The sequence below is a fragment of the Macaca mulatta genome, chromosome 13, assembly GCF_049350105.2.
Source record: "Macaca mulatta isolate MMU2019108-1 chromosome 13, T2T-MMU8v2.0, whole genome shotgun sequence".
Taxonomy (NCBI): Eukaryota; Metazoa; Chordata; class Mammalia; order Primates; family Cercopithecidae; genus Macaca; species Macaca mulatta.
Window position 1 is genome coordinate 4,531,332 of NC_133418.1, and position 24,635 is coordinate 4,555,966.

Consider the following 24,635-nt stretch of genomic DNA (forward strand, 5'->3'; position numbering starts at 1 on the left):
TGCACAGATTTCTGACGTCATATTAAGGCGCACCGGGCGCGCAGACTTCTGGGAGATGAAGTCCTTGCGAAGGCAGCGCATTGATTGGGAGCGCGGGCGCCAGGACCCTTTGCGCAGGCGCGTTGCTTACCCGACCTGAAGAGGCGCCGTCTTCCCGGGTCCCGAGCACTCTGTGCCGGAGGTGAGGGTTGTGGGTGTGTGTCTTCGAGGAGCGGACTGAGCGCAGCAGCTTAGAGACGGGACTTGAGAACTTTGGGGAGGTGCTGTGGGAGCAAAACGGGGTGACAAGGGCGAGGCCAGCAGAGAGTGTGTCGCGACGACTCGGTGCGGACGGAAAGTTGTGCACCCACCCCCGTGTGTGCGTGTGTCCCGTGGGGTCTGGGCACCCATTGTCTGTCGGTCCCGGACTTTCAGGTTGGAGGTTTGGAGTCTTCCTCCGCCTCTCCCGTTTCTTCTTCCCATAGTGGGTGCTTAATGAACGTGGGTGGAATTGACACCAAATTTAGGGTGCTGCCCGCTCCCTCTTTCCTAGCAAGCGCCTCAGATTGCCTCATTTAGCTCCCTGCCCTGGGCCTCCGCACGAGTGCTGGAGGGCTTCATGGAGGAGGTGGGATTTGACGTGAAAAAAAAGAAAAAACCAGGAAAGCAGCAGCTAAGCGTTAGGCAGATTTGAGCTGGAGAGAATTTTTACAGAAATTTAGCAACAGTGATAGACAAGGTTGAAGAAAAGGTACGCTGGGAGCCAGGGCCCGGGACTCAGAGAATCAGGACAAGACCAGTAGGCAAGGTGGCTTGTATAGGTGTGATCCAGGGACTGACACGAATCAAACTATTTGGGGACAGTTGTTCTAGAGGTCACATTCAGGACTAGAGAGGGGAAAGGACCAGAAGCAGAGAGCCAGTTAGGGACGTATGGCAGTTTTGAAGTAAGCTGTTGTGGACCTGAATTCAGGTGGTGGTAGTGAAAGGGAAGGATACGGATGACATTGCAAAAGAAGAGTCAAAAGGGCCTGGTGACTAGATTTGGGAGGAAAGACAGTGAGGTAAGAGTTTGAGTTTGGGACACCTGGGAGAAGAATAAAACATCTGATACAAATGTAAAGCCAGGAAGAGGCGTGGATGTGGGGAATTGCCTAAAGGAAGATAATTTTGAGGTGATGGCGGAACGCCTAATTCAAGGTTTGCAGTCATTTGGAAATGCAGGATAAGTTTGGAAGAATGCAGTACAGTTGTACAATTACAATACAGTTACAGGACATGGACATCTGTAGAGTTGGAAAATGGAGCCCTGAGTGTGGATGGACTTTCTGAGGGATGGCAAAAATGAAGAAAGTACAAAGACTGAGCTATGGGCAGCATCCATGTTTCCAGGGCAAAAGTGGGGAAAAAGAGTCACACACAGACAGCAATTTTAGTGGTTGGAAGAAAGGCTAGTGCAGTATCATAGCAGTTACAGTAACCACTGGAACAAGCAGAAGCTTGTCAGAACAGTGAAAAGCTACAGAGAAATAGAGATAAGATCAGAAGTGCATTGGTAGGCCAGGCACAGTGGCTCATGCCTGTAATCCCAGCACTTTGGGAAGCCGAGGTGGGCAGATCACTTGAGGTCAGGAGTTCAAGACCAGCCTAGCCAACATGGTGAAACTCCATCTCTATAAAAATACAAAAATTAGCTGGGCATGATGGCGGGTGCCTGTAATCCCAGCTACTCAGGAGGCTTTGGTGGGAGAATCACTTGAACCTGAGAGGTAGAGGTTGCAGTGAGCTGAGATCATGCCATTGCACTTCAGCCTGGGTGACAAGAGTGAAACTCTGCCTCAAAATAAAAAAAGGTAGCTTTCAAGCATGCCCTTTCAGTTGTGTGAGGGGCAAAACTGAAAAACAGGGACTGGAGAAGAGTAAGTGGTGACAGTGTGGAGTCAGTAGGTTTGTATTACTCTCCAAAAAGTTTCATCATGAAAGAAAAGCTTAAATGAGAACTGTTTTGCTAGAAGGAGGTCATGGGATTCAGTGAAAATAGTTTCAGGTAGAGGAGGCTTGTATGTCTTTGAAGATGTCGAAAGAAAGTACTACTGGGGTGGAAAATGCTGGGGGGGCGGGGGAAAGACTAGGGGCCAGGCGTGGCAGCTCACGCCTGTAATCCCAGCACTTTGGGAGGCTGAGGCGGGTGGATCATGAGGTCAAGAGATTGAAACCATCCTGGCCAAAATGGTGAAACCCTGTCACTACTAAAAATACAAAAATTCTGTAATCCCAGCACTTTGGGAGGCCGAGACGGGCGAATCACGAGGTCAGGAGATCCAGACCATCCTGGCTAACCCGGTGAAACCCCGTCTCTACTAAAAAATACAAAAAACTAGCCGAGCGAGGTGGCGGGCGCCTGTAGTCCCAGCTACTCGGGAGGCTGAGGCAGGAGAATGGCGTGAACCCGGGAGGCGGAGCTTGCAGTGAGCTGAGATCTGGCCACTGCACTCCAGCCTGGGCGACAGAGCGAGACTCCGTCTCAAAAAAAAAATAAAAAATAAAAAAATAAAAATACAAAAATTAGTTGGGCGTGGTGGTGCATGCCTGTAGTCCCAGCTACTCCGGAGGCTGAGGCAGGAGACTGCCATGAACCCAGGAGGCGGAGCTTGAAGTGAGCCGAGATTGTGCTACTGCACTCCAGCCTGGGCCACAGAGCAAGACTCCATCTCCAAAAAAAAAAAGAAAAAAGTTAGAACACAGGTAAAGTCCTGGAGATAGACATTTCTGTCTTGTTGACCTCACACATCTCGCTGCCTAGCACATAACGGCTACTTGGTACATAGTCGTTGAATAGTGCAATAAGTGGATGGATTGCACTGAGCAGTAGAAAGGAAGAGAACTTGTATTTGTTGAATGAACTGGATGATAAATGCTTTATATTAATGGTCTTACCATTTGTAACTACTCTGTGAGTTAGGCAGCAAACAACTATTGGCTTAGGTAACTCATCCAAGGCTTCATGGTTAATAATTCCATGCCTGTGTAGTACTTTCTACCGTATAACCCTGCTTCCCTTGAAACTCATTCCTGGGACTCTTTGGTGTGGTAGAAGACAAAAGTTATGCAGAAATTTCTTGCTTATACTTAGCTAAACTTGTTTTTCCAAAAAGTTTTTGCTTGTTTTTCACATAGTTTTTGCAAACTGGTATTCACCCTCAAGGTAATATTCCTTTAAAATTTTGCTTGGCCAGTGTGAACCCATTATTAAATAACCCTGAGCTGCCTGGCAACCTGTAACTCTTAAGCTATAATGATTTATTTTCATGAAAAGATAGCAAAGGTAACAGACCAATAGACTAGAACAGAAAATCCCCAAATATCCAAGAATGTGATAGCCCCATTATAGAATAGAGTTAAATGCTGCCAGACAGACCAGTGAATATCTATTGATCTGGTCTTTTGACATTTTTGAAAACTTAGTTGTTCCTTATTTGTATCTTTGATTCATAAGTCTAGCTGTAGGACTCATCTCCTAAGGGAGAAAGGATGAAATCTGCACAGTTACAATGCCTCTTTGGAACCAGAGGTAGGTTCATTGTTAGTAGAGCCCATTTCTCTTTCTACCTGATAGTTACCTGTAGCCCCAGTACTGTTAGTCCTCCCTGTTTGGGGTGTGTAGTTCCGTGTCTGGGATTACCTGGTTTATTCCTATTCCAAATTTCTTTTTACATACTTATGTGAATAGATACAAGTATATATCCCAAGGGTACATCTATACTTTATGAATAGTCATACAATTAATAGAAAAAGTACCTTTTTATATAACTAAAGTTTTAAACATTGCCTTCCTTGTATTGCAACTTTTATGGCATACTTTATATTAACTTTTCTATTTTGAGTATGAAACTCATAGCCCTTCAAAGTTCAAATTATTTTATTTAGCACTAATGATTTTTATTACTTATCTGGCCAGTGGGAGCCAGAGTCATCTGAGTTTTCTTATTCAAGGATGTGGGGTCAGCTCAAATTCCGAATGTCCAAAACTGTACTCATTGGTTTTCCTTTCCGTCCTCCTTCTCTGTTGCTTATCTCCATGAACAGCATTGTTATCCACGCCGCAATGGTAACCTGGACATCATTTTTGCCTTCATCACCTTCAGCCTCTTCTTCCAGCCAGTGTATTGTCTGTTCTTCTTCTTTTTTTTCCCCCCTGAGACGGAGTCTTGCTCTGTTGCCCAGGCTAGAGTGCAGTGGCGTGATCTTGGCTCATTGCAACATTTGCCTCCCAGGTTCAAGCGATTCTCTTGCCTCAGCCTCCCAAGTAGCTGGGATTATAGGTGCCCACCACTGTGCCTGGCTCATTTTTGTATTTTTAGTAGAAACGGGGTTTCACCATCTTGGCCAGGCTGGTCTTAAACTCCTGACCTCGTGGTCCACCCACCTCGGCCTCCCAAAGTGCTGAGATTACAGTGTGAGCCACTGCGCCCTGCCTGTCTGTTCTTCTTAATAGCTTGACAGCAGTTTCCTCCATTTCTGCTTTCACAACTTTCATTCAGTTTGTCATCTTTCTTGTTGAAGTACAACACTCTCCTCAGTGGTCTGCTCACCTCCATTCTTTCCTTCCTGTAATCTCATCACACCACAGCCGCTCAGTGTGGCGTGGCCACCTGTGTTGGGGTCCCCAGGATCACCCCAGGTTCAGGGATTCACTAGAAGGACTCAAGACTCGACCCGTAGTTGTACTTCTGGCTAAGAGTGTGATGATGACCCTGCAAGGACAGGCAGCCAGATCATAAGGGGAAAAGACAAGCCAGGTAGAGGAATCCGCATACAGGCTTGTTTTTATTCTCCTTCTCCCATGAGGGTGTCACATGGAGCACACTCCTTCCCCCAGCAACGAAAATGCAGCAACAATCTCTGCTGAAGGCAGCTCACTGGAGACTCAGCCCACGTTTTTACTGAGAGCTGGTCACCTAGGCACCGTCTGTCTAACACATACCAAAATTCCAGACCCTCCAATAGGAAAGCAGATGTTCACCATAAACCACATTGTTTGCATGAATAGTTTAGGCATAGTAGACCCCCATTATCTCTTAGGGAACTGGGGAACCCTCTCAAAATCGAGGTTTCCAGCTGCCAGCGAAGGGCCAGCACGCAAGCAGAACTTTCTAGGAATAGCAGTCTCAGGTCCACTATAACTTTTCTGCACACCACTCTTCTTTCCTTTCTGTTATTTTTTCTGTACACCAAAATAAGCACATACTCTTGTTGAAAAAAATGTATAAAGAATGGTAAGAAAATAAAAATATCTTATAACTCACCACTCAAATTTCATTTACATTTTAATATGTGTTCGTCCTTTTTCTATACATAATGTGCATGTACAAGTATGTAATTTTAAGAGTGTACATTCTTCACGTAGTATTTTTGAATTTCTTAGTGGTTTTTTTTTGTTGTTGTTGTTTTTTGAGATGGAGTCTCACTCTTTCACCCAGGCTGGAGTGCAGTGGCATGATCTCAGCTCACTGCAACCTCTGCCTTCCAGGTTCAAGCGATTTTCCTGCCTCAGCCTCCGGAGTAGCTGGGACTACAGCCATGTGCCATCATGCCTGGCTAATTTTTGTATTTTTAGTACAGATGGGATTTCACCATGTTGGCCAAACTGGTCTCGAACTCCTAACCTCAAGTGATCCGCATGCCTCGGCCTTCCAAAGTGCTGGGATTACAGGTGTGAGCCACCGCACCTGGTCATTCTCTGTGAGTTTTTCTCAATTGTTGATTTTTTTTTTTTTTGTAAGAAACAAAGCATTATAAAGCTGAAGTATCCTGGCTATCCCTCCCCAGTCTTATTTCCCTGTCTTCTCAGATATGTACACATTGGTGCTTATTGTCCCATGTGTTAATAGATTTTTGCAGGTATTATCTACCTGTTTTTAAATTTTATGTAAATATTATACAGTAAGTCATTCTATAACTTATTTTTTGCCCAGTAATTATGTTTTTTGCAATTTATCTGTTAATAATATATAATATTCATATATGTGTGTATATTCACAAATCCATTATCTGATTAATGGACATTGAAGTTGTTTGCAGTTTATCACTAGTGATCTTCTCCCCACTGACTTGTAATGCCACCTCAGTCGCACATCAGGCTTCCCTAATGCTTGGATATGTTTTGGAATTTTCTGTTCTAGTCTATTCATCTGTAATTGATGTGGCTATCTTTTCATGAAAATAAATCATGATAGCATAAAAGTTAAAAGCTCCCAGGCTGACTTGGATCCAAGTTCTACCTCAGCTTCTTACAAAGCCTTAATTTCCTAATATGTAAAATAGTGTCTTCCTTATTGATTTATGAGGATGGAGTTAAATTATCCTTATAAAAAGCACTTAGCACAATACCTGGCAAATAGCAAATGCTCAATAATGCTAGTTGTTATTAAGATGATGGGGTTTTTTTGTTTTGGTCTGTTTGAGATGGAGTCTCTCTCTGTCGCCAGGCTGCAGTGCAGTGGCACGATCTTGGCTCCCTGCAACCTCCGCCTCCTGGGTTCAACCAATTCTCCCGCCTCGGCCTCCCGAGTAACTGGGACCACAGGCACGTGCCACCACACCCAGCTAATTTTTTTGTATTTTTAGTAGAGACAGGGTTTCACCATTTTGACCAGGAGGGTCTCTATCTCTTGACCTCGTGATCCACCTGCCTCAGCCTCCCAAAGTGCTGGGATTAAGCCAATGCGCCAGGCCAAGATGATGTTTAATAGTGTTCCACTTATGTATGGACTGGACCAGAAATTACTTAACCAAGTCTCCAGATGTTTAAGGCATTTCAAATTTTTGCTGCCTTATTGAAAAGATTAAATGAGATCATACATATAGAGTGCTTAGGAAGTGCCCTGGAACATAGCTGTCAGTAAGGGTTAGTGTTAATGATGAGTCATAAAAAGCTGTGTACATATTATTACTTATTTCCTTAGTATAAATTCCTAGGAGATAATTGCTGGGTCAAACAGTATGTTTCAAGGCCCTTGCTGTAAGTCACAGTGGTTTTTCTAAAGCACAGATGTGATGACATGTCCACACCCAAGCCCTTCGGTAACCTCCATGCCTGTGGAGAAAGGGCCGTGCAAAACTCTCCTTGAGGAAACTGGCCTCTGCCTCCCTCTTTAGCTGCATCTTCCCCACAGCACGACTCACAGCCTAGACTTCTACCATTCTAAGCTGATTTTTGTTGTTAATCCTTTCCATGTAAAGACCTGCCTCCTTCTTTTTGAGAAACTTGAGGTTTTTTTCTCAAGATTTAGAAGGTTCTGGCTCCTCCCACAAATGAAAACTTAGCTTAGATCCCACTCCTGTCAAGAAAGCTGCAGTGCTCCTCCCTCCACCCCTCCCTGCTGGGCTAGGTGAGCCTCTGAGGTGCTGTCATGGATTGCATATCGCTTTGCTGCACTTACACATCCTGGAGTGAAATATTGTTTCATTTACTTGTTCTCTGTGCTAAGCTATAGCTTCTGGAGGACAAAGACAGCGTCTGACAGTTTTTTTGTGCTTGGTATAAGTAGTTGGTGCTGAATAAATGCTGGTTGAATAGAAGGATGAATGAGTCACAAGAAGCAGTGACCATATCCCCTTGACTGTTGGAGAATGGTCAGTGCACCACAAATACGCCTTTTCCTCCTCCTCACGAGGACCACACCATCTCCCAGCCACCATAAATCCCAGAAATGTGGGATTTAATGCTCTTGTTTTATTTTTATAGTTTTTATTTTTGTAGAGACAGGGGTCTTGCTATGTTGCCCAGGCTGGTCTCGAGAACTCCTGGCCTCAAGTGATCCTTTTACCTCAGCCTCCCAAAGTGCTGGGATTACAGATGTACGCCACTGTGCCTGGTCTGTTGTTTTAATTAGACTCTCGATTGCGAAAACCTGAGACTTCGCTAATCCCAGTAAAGGGAATTAGTGATAAGATCTTACACAGAGCCCAAGAGGGTTAGAGTATTACGGCAATCTATGAATAAATAAGGCTGGTTTGCATGGAAATTGGACCCGTGGGTGGTGCTAGGCGAGGTGAGGGCCTCCCCAGGAATTCTTAGGTCTCTGCGTCGGTATTCCACCGCTGGTGGGACTGCACTGGGATCCCCCTGCCTGCCCCTGGTCCCGTGGTCTATTATGACCTTTTCTCTACCTTGTACCTCCCACGTGCCCACGGGTTCTGCTGCTGGTAACTTTGGTTCCCCGATCCTCGTGGCTGCTTCGGGACCTCATGATATCCTTTCAGCTAGTCACTTGCTTGTCCTGACATTTCTTAGTTCACATTCCCAAGGAAGGATGTCACCCCTTTTCAAGCCAGACCACGTCTCAGTCTACTCTTCACCTATGCATCGCCCACCTGTGGCCTAATCAGTGTGGCTCTGGGAATGAGACCCAGGGTCACATGGTACAAAACCTGCCCAAGGGACGGTCCTTTAGCAGGGGCTACGAGTGGGGTCTTTTTCCTTTGAAGAGAATGGATTGTCTTTGATATGTCTTGTCCGTGTAGTCATTTACAAAATTGCTTATGGCTTTTGCCCAGTAATTGTTCAGGGCAATACTGAATGTGAGTTTATACGTATACGCACTGTGTGAATCTTACACAGTTCTTGACTCTCAGGAATAGAACTCTGCCTCTAGCATCATGGTAAAACCACCACCACATTGTGGTCTAATTCGCAATTCCGTGGTTGTTGGCTCTCATTCTGGGGTGGTCTGGGGTTGTGCCTGGCCTTGCTTGACTTTGACCCCCTTTTGTAAGGTACTGAGAATGACGTATCCCCCTGGTATGGGCTTCATGGGTCAAAACACTATGCGACGGTACTGCTCTTTCTCGTACCTTCTTTCTCACCCCACACTTCTGCTTCATTAGGACTCTGCCCTTGACTACAGGGAGAGCACACAGGAAAGAATGGCTGCTGTGTCTCCGACCACCAGATGCCAGGTGAGGTGGCCTTTTGTGTTTCCGAAGTACTCCATTCGTCTCCAGAATAGAACCACTTTTCTTTATCCTGGAGCCTCTTTGAGCAGACCCAGCCAGGCAGATGAAGGACTCCACAGGGAGTATTTCTTTCCCATTTCACTTGAGGTGTCCTTTAGTGACCTTTTCCTGCCGTGAGCATGTGCCCACTAGCTCGTCACCAGACTTACAACTCCTGGAGCCTTCGCTGTGAGTGACTGTGCCTAGAAGCCAATGGTAGGGTCTGACTGGAAGGTTTGAGGAATAGTGGGCTGGTTCTGGTCCTGACTGTCCCTTTGGTACATTCACGTGTGGACTGAGAGGAGGCCCCAGTGTTCAGAGAGTGTGGGGCTAGGCGGGGATGTGTGGTACACACTGTAGAGCACCTGTCTGCAGGTGCTGAGAGCCCTGAAGAGTCTCCTGTGCTACAGACATGTGGCTTGCTCCATTCCTGCCCAAGGGCAGAGTCTTGAATTCGGCACCCTGGCCTAGAACTTTTGCCGACGCACTGGAGACTCATCTGAGGTTTTAGAACTGGAGGTAAAGAGATGCAATCTTACAGAATCACAGAGCATTGGAATGAAATGAGGGGGATCCTACAGATGATCTAATCAACACCATTATTCTAAGGATTTGTAAAAAACAAAGACAATTGGTGAAATCTGAGTAAGATTGTAGATTAGGTAATAGGATAAGATCAATGCTATTTTCTCCTTTTTTTTTTTTTTTTTTTTTTTTTTTGAGACGGAGTCTTTGCTCTGTCACCCAGGCTGGGGTGCAGTGGCGCGAACTCGGCTCACTACAAGCTCCGCCTCCTGGGTTTACGCCATTCTCCAACCTCAGCCTCCCGAGTAGCTGGGACTACAGGCGCCCGCCACCTCGCCCGGCTAGTTTTTTTTGTACTTTTAGTAGAGACGGGGTTTCACCGTGTTAGCCAGGATGGTCTCGATCTCCTGACCTTGTGATCCGCCCGTCTCGGCCTCCCAAAGTGCTGGGATTACAGGCGTGAGCCACCGCGCCCGGCCCTATTTTCTCCTTTTTATTTTATTTTATTTTTTTGAGACACAGTCTCACTCTGTCACTCAGGCTGGAGTGCAGTGGCACGACCTCACCTCACTGCAAGCTCTGCCTCCTGGGTTCAAGCGATTCTCCTGCCTCAGCCTCTGGAGTAGCTGGGACTACAGGCGCCGCCACCACGCCTGGCTAATTTTTTTGTATTTTTAGTAGAGATGGGGTTTCACCATGCTTCTGTCCTCATGATCTGCCCGCCTTGGCCTCCCAAAGTGCTGGGATTACAGGCATGAGCCACCACGCCCAGCCTATTTTCTCCATTTTTTATAGTTATACTGTGATCATAACAACAGTACGCCCTTGTTTTTACAGAATACACATTGAAATGTTTAGGATTAAAGACATCTGATGTCGGCAAGTTAGTCAAGAGGCTTAGCAAAAAGATAGGAGAATGTGTATCTAGAGAGAGACAGAAAGATAAAGCAAACGTGGAAAATGCTGCCATTTGAGGAAGCCAGGTGAAAGGCACACACGGCTTTTTTTGTGCTGGTTTGAGAGGTCTGAAGAAAGAGGCTGATACTCAGAAGCTCAGCTGCAGGTGTAGTGCTGTGAGGTTCTGACCAAGAGCTCCATGTCCTGGGTGATGAGGCCACTTTTCCCAAGGGCTTTAAAGTTCTACTCAGTCCATTGTTTTTCTTCCCTCCCACCATGCATCCTCCAGGGCTGTCATCTTTGACATTTTTGGTCTGGTCCAAATAAAGAGAAGGGTTAAGAGTAAAGGAGAATGTGATTGTATTTTCAGGAATCAGTGACATTCGAAGACGTGGCTGTGGTTTTCACAGATGAAGAGTGGAGTCATCTGGTCCCCATACAGAGGGACCTCTACAAGGAGGTGATGCTGGAGAACTATAACAGCATCGTGTCATTGGGTAAGGGGAGCCTCCATGAGGAGGTACAGTCTGTCCTATGCTAATGTGGGGCTGAGAGGGCTGAGGAATTATTACCTTTCTCCTCCCCACTGAGTCCTGAGCCACTTGAGAGACAAAGTAAGAGTTGAAAGATGTGGCATCAGAGTACAGCAACGGCGGGCTCAATACTGAACCCCAGCATTGGGCAGACATGCCTCCCCAGCCATGGGCGGCGCTGGACGACCATAGGCTCTCTCGCTCAGCAGCCTGCCCTGGCAAAATGGAGGGAGGGCCAGTGAGGGCTGAGCGACCGAGCAGAATGTGTGTTAGAGGCAGGGAGCTGGGTCTCCAGAGGGGCAGGCGGAAAACGCTGAGTTCCATATGCCCAGCTATTCTCCCAACTCGCCAGTCAGGTAACTCAGCTCACCCAGAGGAGTGTGTGCTGGGGAAGGGGGCCATCTTGTCGGAATAGAGGGTTGTGCCTCTGAGGTCACCAGAGATATGTTTGATTTTGAGTATTTGTCTTAGGTACAGTCTTAGATGCTCACAGAACACACTTTGTAACTATAGAGACTTGTGTGACAGAGAAAGTTGAGTCACTACTGATTCCGGTATTAGTGAAAAGTAAAGTTGGGCTCCTGGAGGTTATGGGAACCTCTCAGGGGCTTCACGAGTGAGAGGCTGAGGGAGTGCCCAGAATAAGAAGCCGGTTTAAACTCAACAGCAGTAACAGGACTCGCAGTGCAGATTTCCTACCAGGCAGGTCTCAAAGTAAGTGCTAACACCCCCCAGAGTAATGTAATCAGGCCAGTAGTCTCCCAAACAGAATGGAATATTCAGGAAGGAGCCTTTGTTACAGGCGTTAGCCGTTAGCCGATGGCTGTTGAGGAAAATAGAGCCCCTGAGGTCAGGGACCGAGAGCCACAGGGAGATGCTGGGTGTGGCCATTTTGTCAACAGAGAATCTACATAAAACCCAGTAGACAGTCCTTGGGCCCAATAAGAAAGTGCCTCTTTCCCAAGTTGGGGCCTCAACAAAAGGGAAGTTTAGAGCCCAAGCCTATTTCCAGGACCTATTTTTTAATATAACCAAAAATGGATAGATTTGCTTCAGGGAATTTATCCTAAGGAAATAATAGGACTAACAATCCGTGGTATATGGAGATGTTCATTACACTATTGTTTGTTAATAGCAAAACATTAAAAATGATCTAAATGTCTGTCATAAGGGAATTCATTAAATAAACTATGTTATCCATACAATGTCATATCCCGTAGCTATTACAATGGTGAGGTAGATCAGTGCTGATTGAAGTAAAATAGTATTTTAAATTTATTATGTGAAAAGAAAAATCAAGTTTACAAGTCAGCATCATTTCATTATCCAGTTTTTTATTTTTTAATTTAATTTTATTGTTTCATTTGAGAGAGTCTCACTCTGTTGCCTAGACTGGAGTGCAGTGATGCAATCTCGGCTCACTACAACCTCCGTCTCCAGGGTTCAAGCAGTTCTTGTGCCTCAGTCTCCCAAGTAGCTGGGATTACAGCCATGAGCTACCATACCCTGCTAATTTGTGTATTTTTAGTAGAGACGGGGTTTCACCATGTTGGCCAGGCTGGTCTCGAACTCCTGACCTCAGGTGATCTACTCGTCTTGGCCTCCCAAAGTGCTGGGATTACAGGGGGGGGCCGCTGTGCCCAGCCTCATTATCCAGTTTTTAACAGAATGTATCTAGAGGCATCTTTGGATATCTGAATAGAAAGAAAGAAAATACACTGTATGCAAGGTGATTTTTTTTCTTTTTGCTTGTATAGACTTCTAATTTTCCTAGAATGAACCGGACAGATTTGTTTCAATGAAAGCATAGTGCTCAAGGCAAACAAATGAACAAAAATGGGCAGTTTTGATACACTTTTTTATTCAAGGTGACTTAATTTCATTCTCATCTCCCCTAAGCCTTCATCCTACCAGTACTAACACCGGGAACTTCCCATTCACTTCACGGGGAAGAATAAACATGTGAATCCACATGGGTTCTCTCAACCTTCTGACCTTGTGCCACTTGCTCCTTTTATAGCCTCAGTCTTGGCCTCTGTCCAGAGTTTCCTCTGCTTTGGACTCTGCATTCTTGGCCTGTGCATTCTGCCTTTTGCATTTTCTCTCTAAAAGACTTAGACGCTGTGTCCAGGCACAGTGGCTCATGCCTGTAATCCCAGCTGTTTTGGAGGCCGAGGCAGGCGGATCACCTGAGGTCAGGAGTTCGAGACCAGCGTGGCCATCATGGCAAAGCTCCTTCTCTACTAAAAATACAAAAATTAGCCAGGTGTGGTGGCACCCGCCTGTAATTCCAGCTAGTGGGGAGGCTGAGGCAGGAGAATCACTTGAACCTGGGAGGTGGAGGTTGCAGTGAGCCGAGATCGGGCCACTGCACTCCAGCTGGGGCGACAGAATGAGACGCTGTCTCAACAGCAACAAAAAAGTCTTAGAAGCTGGGATTGAGCTTTGGGAGAGTGATATTTCATCACACACAGCCACTTGCTTTGTTTCTTTCTCTTTGAGCAGGCCTTCCAGTTCCTCAACCTGATGTGATTTTCCAGTTGAAGAGAGGGGACAAGCCATGGGTAGTAGATCTGCATGGGTCTGAGGAGAGAGAACGGCCAGAGAGTGTCTCTCTAGGTAACTGAGTGTGAACAGGACAGGATGGAATTTTGTTATTTGGGTGATGGGGGAACATCAGCTCTCGCCTTTCTCTCACATTCCAGTCTTTTGCTTGTTATTTATTGTGTGTCACCCACTAGCTTTCATTTTTTCCCTTTACACCTTAACGTGTTATTTGTCTATATTCACCAAGTGTTACTTTCTCACATCTGTCACACGGCACACTCATGCCTTGCTCTTTCCTTTTTTTTTTTTCCAAGACAGAGTCTCGCTCTGTTGCCCAGGCTGGAGTGCAGTGGGGCTGTCTTGGCTCACTGTAACCTCCGCCTCCCGGGTTCAAGTGCTTCTCCTGCCTCAGCCTCCCAAATAGCTGGGATTACAGGCGCCTGCCACCACACCCGGATAATTTTTGTATTTTAGTGAGACGGGGTTTTGCCATGATGGCCACGCTGGTCTCGAACTCCTGACCTCAGGTGATCCACCCACCTTGGCCTCCCAAAGTGCTGGGATTATAGGAGTGAGCCACTGTGCCCAGCCACACTTTGCTATTTCTATTGAGCGCCATCCAGTCCATTCGGCATGCTCTCGTAATTGTGCTGGCCATGCTCCCGCTGGACATTCTCCTGTTTTCTGAGGTGTCCACCATCCGTTCTGTTCCCTGCCACCTTCTTCAATCCCAGGTCTCAGTCCCTCTCTGCAGTGTAGTACTGTTTGTGGGAGCAAGCAATGCAGTGACCATACATTACTTTCAGACTCATGGAAGCATCTCTTCTTTCTGCTGTAATATTTTCTAGTCCAGGAGAAAAAACTGCACCTGTTTTCTGTTTGTTCCAGAAACGAAGCCTGAGATTCATGATGCTTCAGACGAAAAATCAGAAGGATCATTGAGGGAATGCCTTGGAAGGCAAAGTCCTCTGTGTCCTAAATTTGAAGTTTATGCACCCGATGGCAGGATGGGAACAGAAAAGCAAAGCCCTTCAGGGGAGACTCATAAGAAATCTCTCTCCCGGGAGAAAGGCGTGCGGCGAGGGTCAGCCCTGCCCAGGGAAGTTCTCACTAAAGAGAGACACCAGGAATGCAGTGACTGTGGGAAGACCTTCTTTGACCACTCATCCCTCACCCGCCATCAGAGGACTCACACTGGGGAGAAGCCCTACGGCTGCCGTGAGTGTGGGAAAGCCTTCAGCCACAGGAGCAGCCTCAGCAGACATCTGATGTCGCACACCGGGGAGAGCCCCTACGAGTGCAGCGTGTGCGCAAAAGCCTTCTTCGACCGCTCGTCCCTCACTGTCCACCAGCGAATCCACACCGGAGAGAAGCCCTTTCAGTGCAGCGAGTGTGGGAAAGCCTTTTTTGACCGTTCGTCCCTTACTCGACACCAGAGAATTCACACTGGAGAAAGTCCTTATGAATGTCATGAGTGTGGGAAAGCCTTCAGCCAGAAAAGCATTCTTACTCGCCACCAGCTAATCCACACTGGCAGGAAGCCGTACGAGTGTAATGAGTGCGGGAAAGCTTTCTATGGGGTCTCGTCACTGAACAGACATCAGAAGGCTCACGCCGGGGACCCTCGCTATCAGTGTAACGAGTGTGGCAAAGCTTTCTTTGACCGCTCATCCCTTACGCAGCATCAGAAGATCCACACTGGAGACAAGCCATATGAATGCAGTGAGTGCGGGAAAGCCTTCAGCCAGCGATGCCGGCTCACGCGGCATCAGCGCGTCCACACGGGAGAGAAGCCCTTTGAATGCAGTGTGTGTGGGAAAGTTTTCAGTTCAAAATCTTCCGTTATTCAGCATCAGCGGCGTTACGCCAAGCAGGGAATAGACTGAGTTGGGTGAAAGCTTGGGCGGGACAAGAACTTCCATACAAATTCGAGATAGGTCTCCCCTGTCTTAAACAAAGCTGCCATTTACTCATTCTACCCACCCTGGCTGCCGCTGTCCTGGCCTGCTTGTGCGCCAGAGTGTTCAATAGGCACTCCCTTCCTGCTGTGTTACAGAACTGCAGGCAGGCCACGGAGATGACTCCCTTCCTGCTGTGTTATAGAACCACAGGCAGGCCATGGAAATGTCTCTAACGATACAAAAGTTTGACAAGGTTTGTCAGACAATAGGATAGATGTTAGGAGGAGACACACCTCTTGTCTGAGAACCTAGGCCCCGGGTATCACTGCACTTTAAGTAACTGGCGGCTGCAGCAGGAGGGAAAGGCAGAATGATACCAGAGCAGTACTATTTTTTTTCAGAACAGTTGTTTTGATGGCTGTTTTAGTCCCCCTGTCTTGGAGCTTTTTGGGGCCCTAATCTTGTTCTCTTGTGTCCCAGCTTTTAGACCTCTTCCTTCTACTGCTAGTAGCTGGCACTTCCTGAGCGCTTACGATGAGGTAAAGACTCAGCTAAGGGTTTTACAGGAAGTAGATTAACTGATCCTGTCGCCAACCCTATGAAGTAGGCACTGTTACCATCTGCATCTCTAGATGAGCACCCTGAGGTTTATAGAGATTAAATCACTTGCCCAAGGTGACCCAGCTGGTAAAAGGTGATGCCAGGTCTTGAAGACAGGTCCACCTTCAAAGTCTATTTTCTTTACCATTATGCTTGACAGTTTGTTTTATAATTTATGTATATGTATTATCCTCTCAACTAGATTGTAAGCACTTGGAGGTGTGACTTACAGGTCTTTGTATCTCACACAGTGCCTTGCTAATGGGTGCTCAATAAATATTTATATGAATGAATGACTTTTCTACTTACCAGATTCTCTCCATTCAAAACACCTCTTGGATTTGCATTCTTTGTCTGAATTCACAGCCCAGCCTACACTTTTATCATCCCCAGCTCCCACTCCTGGCAGCAGTAGCTTCCTAATTCCAGTTCTTCCCACTTGATTGTTGAAGAGGGATGTGCTAAGATGTGGTACAGTAATAGCCCACAGAGAGCTATGTCTCCCTTAAAACCTGACGGGAACCACTCTGTCTTATTCTGTCCTCATTATTTGGAACATCTGGCTTCCAAAGTCACCACAAGAGAGGAAGAGAAAGCTAGAGGAATTTGTCGGATTTCTTTTTAGACCCAGGCTTACATCACTTCTGTCCACATCTAAGAAGACAGAACCCAGCACTTGGAGGCCAGGAAAGTAAACAAGCACCTCTAAAGCTGGTTAACACCGAGAGCCTCTGTCACAAAGTAAACAAGCACCTCGAAAGCTGGTTAACACCGAGAGCCTCTGTCACCATTACAGTTTGCATATTACTGTTAACCCAGTCTTTGCAAGTGACCCCTTCCTGCCCATCATTGCCTTCCTCAAGACCTAAAATAGCTCCCTATTCAGTGAAAAATTATCTCAATATTTAAGATCTGCCTTAACATGATCCCCATTGCTGAACTTTACCTCCTGACTCCAAAAACCCTTCTATTCCCTGGGCCCAGTCCTGTATTTTCATTTTTGTTAAAGGATACGCACTAGATGACCTCGACTCTAGGCATCTGCATTCTCTTGCTCTTCGCTTAGGGTGAAGCTCAGAAAAGGACCTGGTTCTGAAAGGCTGTCTGGAATTAGACTGCCCTACGTGATTCCCCGTGGATTGAGATGAATTTCCTCTGGAAGTTCAAGTCAGATTCGAGAAGCTGAATTACCAAACAGACCCTCCTCAACCTACTAACAACCCTATTCCTCTGTTCACCCTAGAGAAGACAAACGGCAGGGAAGACTTAATCTGTGGACTTTTGAAAGCAACTTGAGGAAAAACACAGAATCTGTGGGTGTGGACAATATGTGATATTGCTAAATAATGTCAAGTAGGAAATAAAAAAGACTATGGACAAACTTTTGGCTGATGACTGGGAGTTCTGAATTTTTACTGCCTCGTTAAAAGTAAATTGAGGGTCAGGTATTTCCCTAATACATTCTACCATTTTCAGCAAGATGAGACTGGAACGAATTCAAGATTTGATGGACATCTTTTTTACTCTATTATCCTTGGAAAAGATACCAATGGACTTTTGAGCACAGTAGTAATGGAAACAGAGTGGAGATATGGATTTGATTGTTTTCCCTTTGTTCCCCTTTTAAATTTGGTTATCAGAGCTTTTTTTTTTTTTCAATGTGGATACTGTTCCACTTCCTTCTAAAAACAGGAAATGGCCATTTTATCTTTTAATTAATATCTCCCAATATGGCATGTAGTAGTGGAGACCTTAAATTTTGAGGTTTTGGTTTCACCTAATGGCCATTAGTAGGGTCAAATCTTGGAATCAGAAATTGATCAAATTGGAAGAATATCAGCATTCTTAAGGTATAAAGCAAAAATGACTGGATAGTGTTTGCAGGGGTTTGAGCCTCAAAGAAATGAAATAATATCACTGATGTCAAGCTTTAAAAGGAGTTTCAAAGACGTGAAATAATATTACTGATGACAAATTTAAGTTTTTGTTTTTTGTTTGTTTCTTCTTTTGAGACAGAGTCTCGCTCTGTCGCCCAGGCTGGAGTGCAGTGGCGCGGTTTCGGTTACTGCAACCTCTGCCTCCCAGGTTCAAGCAATTCTCCCACCTCAGCCTCCCAAGTAGCTGGGAATACAGGCGCCTGCCACCACGCCCGGCTAATTTTTTGTATTTTTAGTAGAGACGGGGTTTCACTATGTTGGCCAGGCTGTTTCAAACACCTGACCTCGTGAGCCACCCGTCACCGCCTCCCAAAGTGCTAGGGTTACAGGTGTGAGCCAGTGCACCTGGCCAAACTCTAAGTTTTAAGAGAGAATTGAGTGCTTGCCACACAAAGGCACAGAAGCATTCCTCGAATCAAAAGAAAGGTTGGCAATGCTAGAGAACCTTGCAATGGAAAGAATATGGCAGATGGCAAAAAGCTGGGCACCGCAACCTGGCACAGACAGTTGGCAGGCCCACCAATCCCAGAAATGCATCTGGGGTGTCAGGATGCCAGGGCAGCCAGTGGGAGGCTTGGCCAGCTTCTGGGCTCAGGCACGCCCACCCCTCCTCCCCAGGCCTGCATTTCTAAGAATAACCCCCTCTGCAAGTCTGACATAGTAAATCACACAGAGTTGAAGACGGAAGCAAAGATACCAGGTGCCAGCCATTAGACAAGATGAATATGTTCATTTTCAATAACCAGCTAGAACTGATTCCTCAGGAAGTCTAAGAGATTGACTGCAATGGATATCAAGTTCCTAAGTGGTCTATGTTATTGAGGCAAGACTCCTGTGGTAAAAAGCAAGTTGAAGTAGGCATGTTGAGTTGGGTGATGGGGATCCTAGTGAGGGGGCTTCTCTGAAATGCTTTTACAAGGGTTTGAGTGGATTGGGAAATGTATATACAGATTGACCATTATAATTTGAAATCCAAAATGCTCCAAAATGTGAAGCTTTTTGAGTGCTGAGCTAAAGCCACAAGTGGAAAATTCCACATCTGATCTCATGTGATAGGTCGCAGGAAGACCAAGATTTAAGGGCGTGAAGACAGGACGAGGCTTCAAAGGAGAATGAGTAGATGGAGATAGAGAGGTCAGAGAAATACCAGGGGACAGCAGTGTCACAGAAGTCACAAGATTTTCAAGAAAGAGGGAATGATCAAAACACTCCAAGTTGCCAGGTAATCAAGGAAGACAAAGCCTGAGAAGGCTCCACTGGAGTTTATCAGTGACATTTAGCAGTGATATTTACAGAGTTGGAAAGATGATAATATATTGCTAAATGATAAACCCAGGTTACAAAATGTTTGGAACTTGAATACAGTTACAATATATTTCCACATATATGCATAGAAAAAGAAGGACCAACACCAAGATATTATCCCTAATTATCTTTGACTAGAAAGCTTATATACTTTTGTCTTTTTTCTTTTTTTTTCTGAGACGGAGTCTCGGTCTGTCGCCCAGGCTGGAGTGCAGTAGCATGATCTCGGCTCACTGCAACCTTCGCCACCCAGGTTCAAGCAATTCTCCTGCCTCAGCCTTCCCAGTAGCTGGGATTACAGGCATGCACCACTACACCCAGCTAATTTTTTGTATTTTTTTAGTAGATACGGGGTTTCACCATGTTGACCAGGATGGTCACGAACTCCTGGCGTCAGGTGATCCACCCACCTTGGCCTCCCAAAATGCTGGGATTGTAGATATGAGGCACCATGCCCGGCCACTTTATACACTTTCTTTATCTTTTTTTTTTTTTTTGAGATGTAGTCGCACTTTGTCACCAGGCTGAGGCCAGTGGTGCCATCTTAGCTCACTGCAACCTCTGCCTCCCAGGTTCAAGTGATTCTCCTGCCTTAGCCTCCTGAGTAGCTGGGACTACAGGCATGCGGCACCACGCCCAGCTAATTTTTGGTGTTTTTAGTAGAGACAGGGTTTCACCATGTTGGCCAGGATGGTCTCGATCTTTTGACCTCATGATCCGCCTGCCTCGGCCTCCCAAAGTGCTGGGATTACAGGTGTGAGTCACCGTGCCCAGCCTATCTCCTTTTTATACTTCCCAGTTGTCTCCAGTGAACATGGTATGTTTTAAAATATTTTTAAAACTGCAAATAAAATGAGGAAGCACATTTTAAAATATGTGGAGTGATGAACACCAAATTTAGCACAGTGGTTAGCTCATGGAGGGGAAGAGAGGAGATGAGGGAGGGACTTCAACCTTAGTGTTAATGTTTATTTCTTAAATTAGGTGGTGGGTCCATAGGTGTTTGCTTTAGTCTTTATGCTTCTTATATGTCTTAAGCATTTCATAATGCATTTAGAAACTAAATACAGAAAATGAGGGCTTTATAAATTTCACTATTTAACTTTTTTTTTTTTTGAGACGAAGTCTCGCTCGTCTCCCTAGGTTGGAGTGCAGTGGTGCAATCTCGGCTCACTGCAACCTCTGCCTCCTGGGTTTAAGTGATTCTCTTGTCTCAGCCTCCCAGGTAGCTGGGATTACAGGCGCTCGCCACCACGCCCAGCTAATTTTTGTATTTTTTTTTTTTTTTTTTTTTAGACGGAGTCTCGCTCTGTCGCCCAGGCTGGAGTGCAGTGGCCGGATCTCAGCTCACTGCAAACTCCGCCTCCTGGGTTCACGCCATTCTCCTGCCTCAGCCTCCCGAGTAGCTGGGACTACAGGCGCCCGCCACCTCGCCCGGGTAGTTTTTTGTAGTTTTAGTAGAGACGGGGTTTCACTGTGTTCACCAGGATGGTCTCGATCTCCTGACCTCGTGATCCACCCGTCTCGGCCTCCCAAAGTGCTGGGATTACAGGCTTGAGCCACCGCGCCCGGCCTAATTTTTGTATTTTTAATAGAGACGGGGTTTCACCATGTTGGCCAGGCTGGTCTTGAACTCCTGACCTCAGGTGATCCGCCCACCTCAGCCTCTCAGTGCTGGGATTACAAGTGTGAGGCACCACGCCCGGCCTATTTTACATTTTTAAAAACCAAAGCCATCATAATTTATCTTTTTAAGGATTTCTAAAAAACTGTTTATTGATGTTTATAGTCGTGTTTTATATTATCTAAAACTCTTCCAGTTGAATTTGTATTTTCATCAAATTCAACAAAATTGCACAGATATATAATTAAGGGATACAAATTCATTATTTTTAAAGCTATAAAAGAAAATGGCTTCATGGGGTTGTTCCTGAGGTGTGGAACCTTCTCCATATTCCACTGCTCTAAGCCAAGAACTTTCCCTCAACCCACAAGAACACCAGGTCCATATGGGGGACATTCCCAGATACTCATGAGGTAAAGAACACATGAACCACTTCAAAGAGACCTAACTCCGATTTTCTAGAAAGTCGCCCTGACTTCCCTTCAGAGAGCTGTGTATGTGATTCTGGAAAGTAGCATATGCTTGCTGGACAGTTTTATGTTCCCCCCTAGAAAGTAAGGCACTGCTACTAAACCCTGAGGTGGCTATGGGTTTCTATCCTAAACAGCCGTTTTTCATTCTGTTCTTTGTGAACAGGACTTTTATTTCCTAAACCTGATGTGATTTTCCAGTTGAATGGAGGTGGAGAGCCATGGAAACTTGATATTCAGGAAGGTGAAGTGAGACAGGGCGCAGGAAGTACTTCTGTAGGCATGTGTGGATGGGCAGGTGGGATTTAGTGGAAGGTTCACATAGAGACCCCTCCTTGGGGTCTCATAGGCCTATGGAGATGGTCATGGTCACACTGGGCCTTTGCCTCAAAAATCTGTGCTCCAGATAAGCATATGGCTTTCTTGTCACCTTTTCCAAGTCTTTGCTCAGATGTGCCCCCTTCTCAGCCAGGCTTTCTCTGGCCATCCTGTCTAGAAACAGAACTCTGAGCCAGGCACGGTGGCTCACACCTGTAATCCCAGCATTTTGGGAGGCCAAGGCAGTTGGATCACTTGAGATCAGGAGTTCAAGACCAGCCTGGCCAACATGGTGAAACCCTGTCTCTACTAAAAAAATACAAAATTAGCCAGGCATGGTGGCTCATGCCTGTAATCCCAGCTACTTGGGAGGCTGAAGCAGGATAATCACTTGAAGCTGGGAGCTGAGATCATGTCATTGCACTCTCGCCTGGGCAACAGAGTGAGACTCCATCTCAAAAATTAAAAAATTAAATAAAACAGAACTCTCGCCATCCCTTCCACACTTCCCAGCCCCTGCACTCTCAGCTGTCTTCCCAGCTCTGTCTTCCTGACATTTTTACTTTTTACTTTTGTTTACTGTCTGTACACACCTACCCCTAATTAAAATGTCAACACCACCAGAGATGTTTTGTTTTATGTTCTCGCCTACTGTCGAAACACTACCTGGTACACAGCATACACACAGATAATGAGTGAGAAAGTGGAGCTGTCCACAGCAAGGCCCTTCCTGTTTGTTTTTCTTGGGGGTGGTAGTGGTGAGGGGTGAGGCTGGGAGAGGAGAGGGCTGAGACACACCTTTATTTCAACTCTGATAACACTTTTTCATCTTTCCTGCTTATTTTATTATTATTATTTTTTGAGATGAAGTCTCACTCTGTCACCCAGGCTAGAGTACAATGACACGATCTCGGCTCACTGTAACCTCCACCTCCTGGGTTCAAGCGATTCTCCTGCCTCAGCCTCCCAAATAACTGGGACTACAGGCACCCGCCACTATGCCTGGCTAATTTTTGTATTTTTAGTAGAGATGCAGTTTCACCATGTTGACCAGGCTGGTCTTGAACTCCTGACCTCAGGTGATCTGCCCACCTCAGCCTCCCAAAGTGCTGGGATTACAGGTGTGAGCCACCGCACCCGGCCTCTCCTGCTTATCTTTTACCACCTTCCTTTTCCCGTTAGATCCACTCAGTAGTCACAGGCAGCTACTTTCCCAGGAGCTAGCCTGTCTCCCTACTTTTTCCCGGATGTTTACACTCCTCTATCCGTAGCAAGCTGCCCTGCTCACTCCCTCTTCTATAGCTCTATGTACATCTGTAGGGAAAAGAAAAAAAGATCAGACTGTTACTGTGTCTACGTAGAAAGGGAAGACATAAGAAATTCCATTTTGACCTGTACCTGAACAATTGCTTTGCTTAAATGCTGTTAATTTGTAACTTTGCCCCAGCCCCTTCGCCCCAACCTTGTGCTCACAGGAACATGTGTTGTATGGAATCAAGGTTTAAGGGATCTAGGGCTGTGCGGGACATGCTTTGTTAACAAAATGTTTACAGGCAGTATGCTTGGTCAAAGTCATCGCCATTCTCTAGTCTCCATAAACCAGGGGCACGATGCACTACGAAAAGCCAGAGGGACCTCTTCCCTGGAAAGCCGGCTATTGTCCAAGCTTTCTCCCCATGTCATAGTCTGAAATATGGCTTCGTGGGATGAGAAAGACCTGACCGTCCCCGAGTCCGACACCCGTAAAGGGTCTGTGCTGAGGTGGATTAGTAAAAGAGGAAAGCCTCTTGCAGTTAAGACAGAGGAAGGCCACTGTCTCCTGCCTGCCCCTGAGAACGGAATGCCTCGGTATAAAACCCGATTGTACATTTGTTCAGTTCTGAGATAGGAGAAAAACCGCCCTGTGGCTGGAGGCGAGACATGTTGGCAGCAATGCTGCTCCGTTATCCTTGCTCCACTGAGGTGTTTGGGCAGAGAGAAACATAAATCTGGCCTATGTGCACATCCAGGCATAGCACCTCCCCTTGAATTGAATTATGACATAGATTCTTTTGCTCACATGTTTTCTTGCTGACCTTCTCCCTATTATCACCCTGCTCTCCTACCGCATTCCTCTTGCTGAGATAATGAAAATAATAATCAATAAAAACTGAGGGAACTCAGAGACCGGTGCCAGTGCAGGTCCTTGGTACGCTGACTGCCAGTCTCCTGGGCCCACTGTTGTTTCTCTATACTTTGTCTCTGTGTCTTATTACTTTTCTCAGTCTCTCGTGCCACCTGACGAGATATACCCACAGGTGTGGAGGGGCAGGCCACCCCTTCATACATCTGCTATTTTTCTTCATATACCTCTTTTCAAAATGCTCTTCTTTTGGCTGTTCACATGATTAACATCCTTCTTTCAGATCTTAGTTTAAACATCAATTCTAGATGACCACTCTTAAGGATCTCTCTGAAGCCCCTACTCCAACTCCTACTCATTATTTCCTTCACTGCACTCATCACCATCTGTCATATTTTGTTTGTTTCTTTGCCATTTGTGTAGTAGAATATAAGCATCATGAGGGCAGGGACTATGACTGTCTTAGGCATTCGTGTTTCAGTGACTTACCATGCCCAGCACTTAACAGGCACACTAGATGATAAATAGCTAAAGTATGAATAACTGAACCGTGTTTAGTGGACTAAATGCCCACTTTCCACTTCTAATCTCTATTTCTCTTTTCCTTTGCTATTTTTCACTCTGTCCCTGTTGTTTTTCTTTTAAGGAGTTACCAATCAATCACCCAGTATTTTGTACTTGTTCTTAACACATACAATACTTTCTTCTTAACTAGCACTCAAAGCTGTGATCTCTATTTGCTATTTATTTTAGACCAGAAGACCAGACCTAAAAGCCAGAACTCCACTCAAAGGCAGGATGTTTCTAAAAAAGTAAAATCACTAAATACATTAATGAAAAACTCTGAAAAGATTGTCCTCTGGGTCCTGTACTTATCCCT

At 45.8% G+C, this 24,635-nt stretch overlaps 2 protein-coding genes across 4 annotated transcripts in view; one reads left to right on the plus strand and one right to left on the minus strand.

The window, feature by feature from the left end:
* The window catches only part of ZNF2 (zinc finger protein 2), a 22,453-nt gene extending 5,093 nt beyond the window's left edge, over positions 1–17,360 (plus strand). Inside the window, exons 1-5 of one of the 3 annotated variants that reach the window (XM_015112843.3) lie at positions 129–181; positions 8,869–8,940; positions 10,769–10,895; positions 13,437–13,550; positions 14,367–17,360. In XM_015112843.3, the coding sequence (XP_014968329.3) occupies positions 8,908–8,940; positions 10,769–10,895; positions 13,437–13,550; positions 14,367–15,364 (1,272 nt within the window). In that variant the 5' untranslated portion in view covers positions 129–181; positions 8,869–8,907 and the 3' untranslated portion in view covers positions 15,365–17,360. Of the gene's footprint in view, positions 1–128; positions 182–8,868; positions 8,941–10,768; positions 10,896–13,436; positions 13,551–14,366 lie in introns of those variants that run through there. The other 2 variants (XM_015112844.3, XM_077958802.1) reach the window with 2 other exon arrangements.
* LOC144333981 (uncharacterized) overlaps positions 3,884–24,635 on the minus strand; it is a 39,188-nt gene continuing 18,436 nt past the window's right edge. The window contains exon 3 of the mRNA XM_077960225.1: positions 3,884–4,733. Within this exon, the coding sequence (XP_077816351.1) occupies positions 4,652–4,733 (82 nt within the window). The 3' untranslated portion in view covers positions 3,884–4,651. The remainder of the gene's footprint in view (positions 4,734–24,635) is intronic.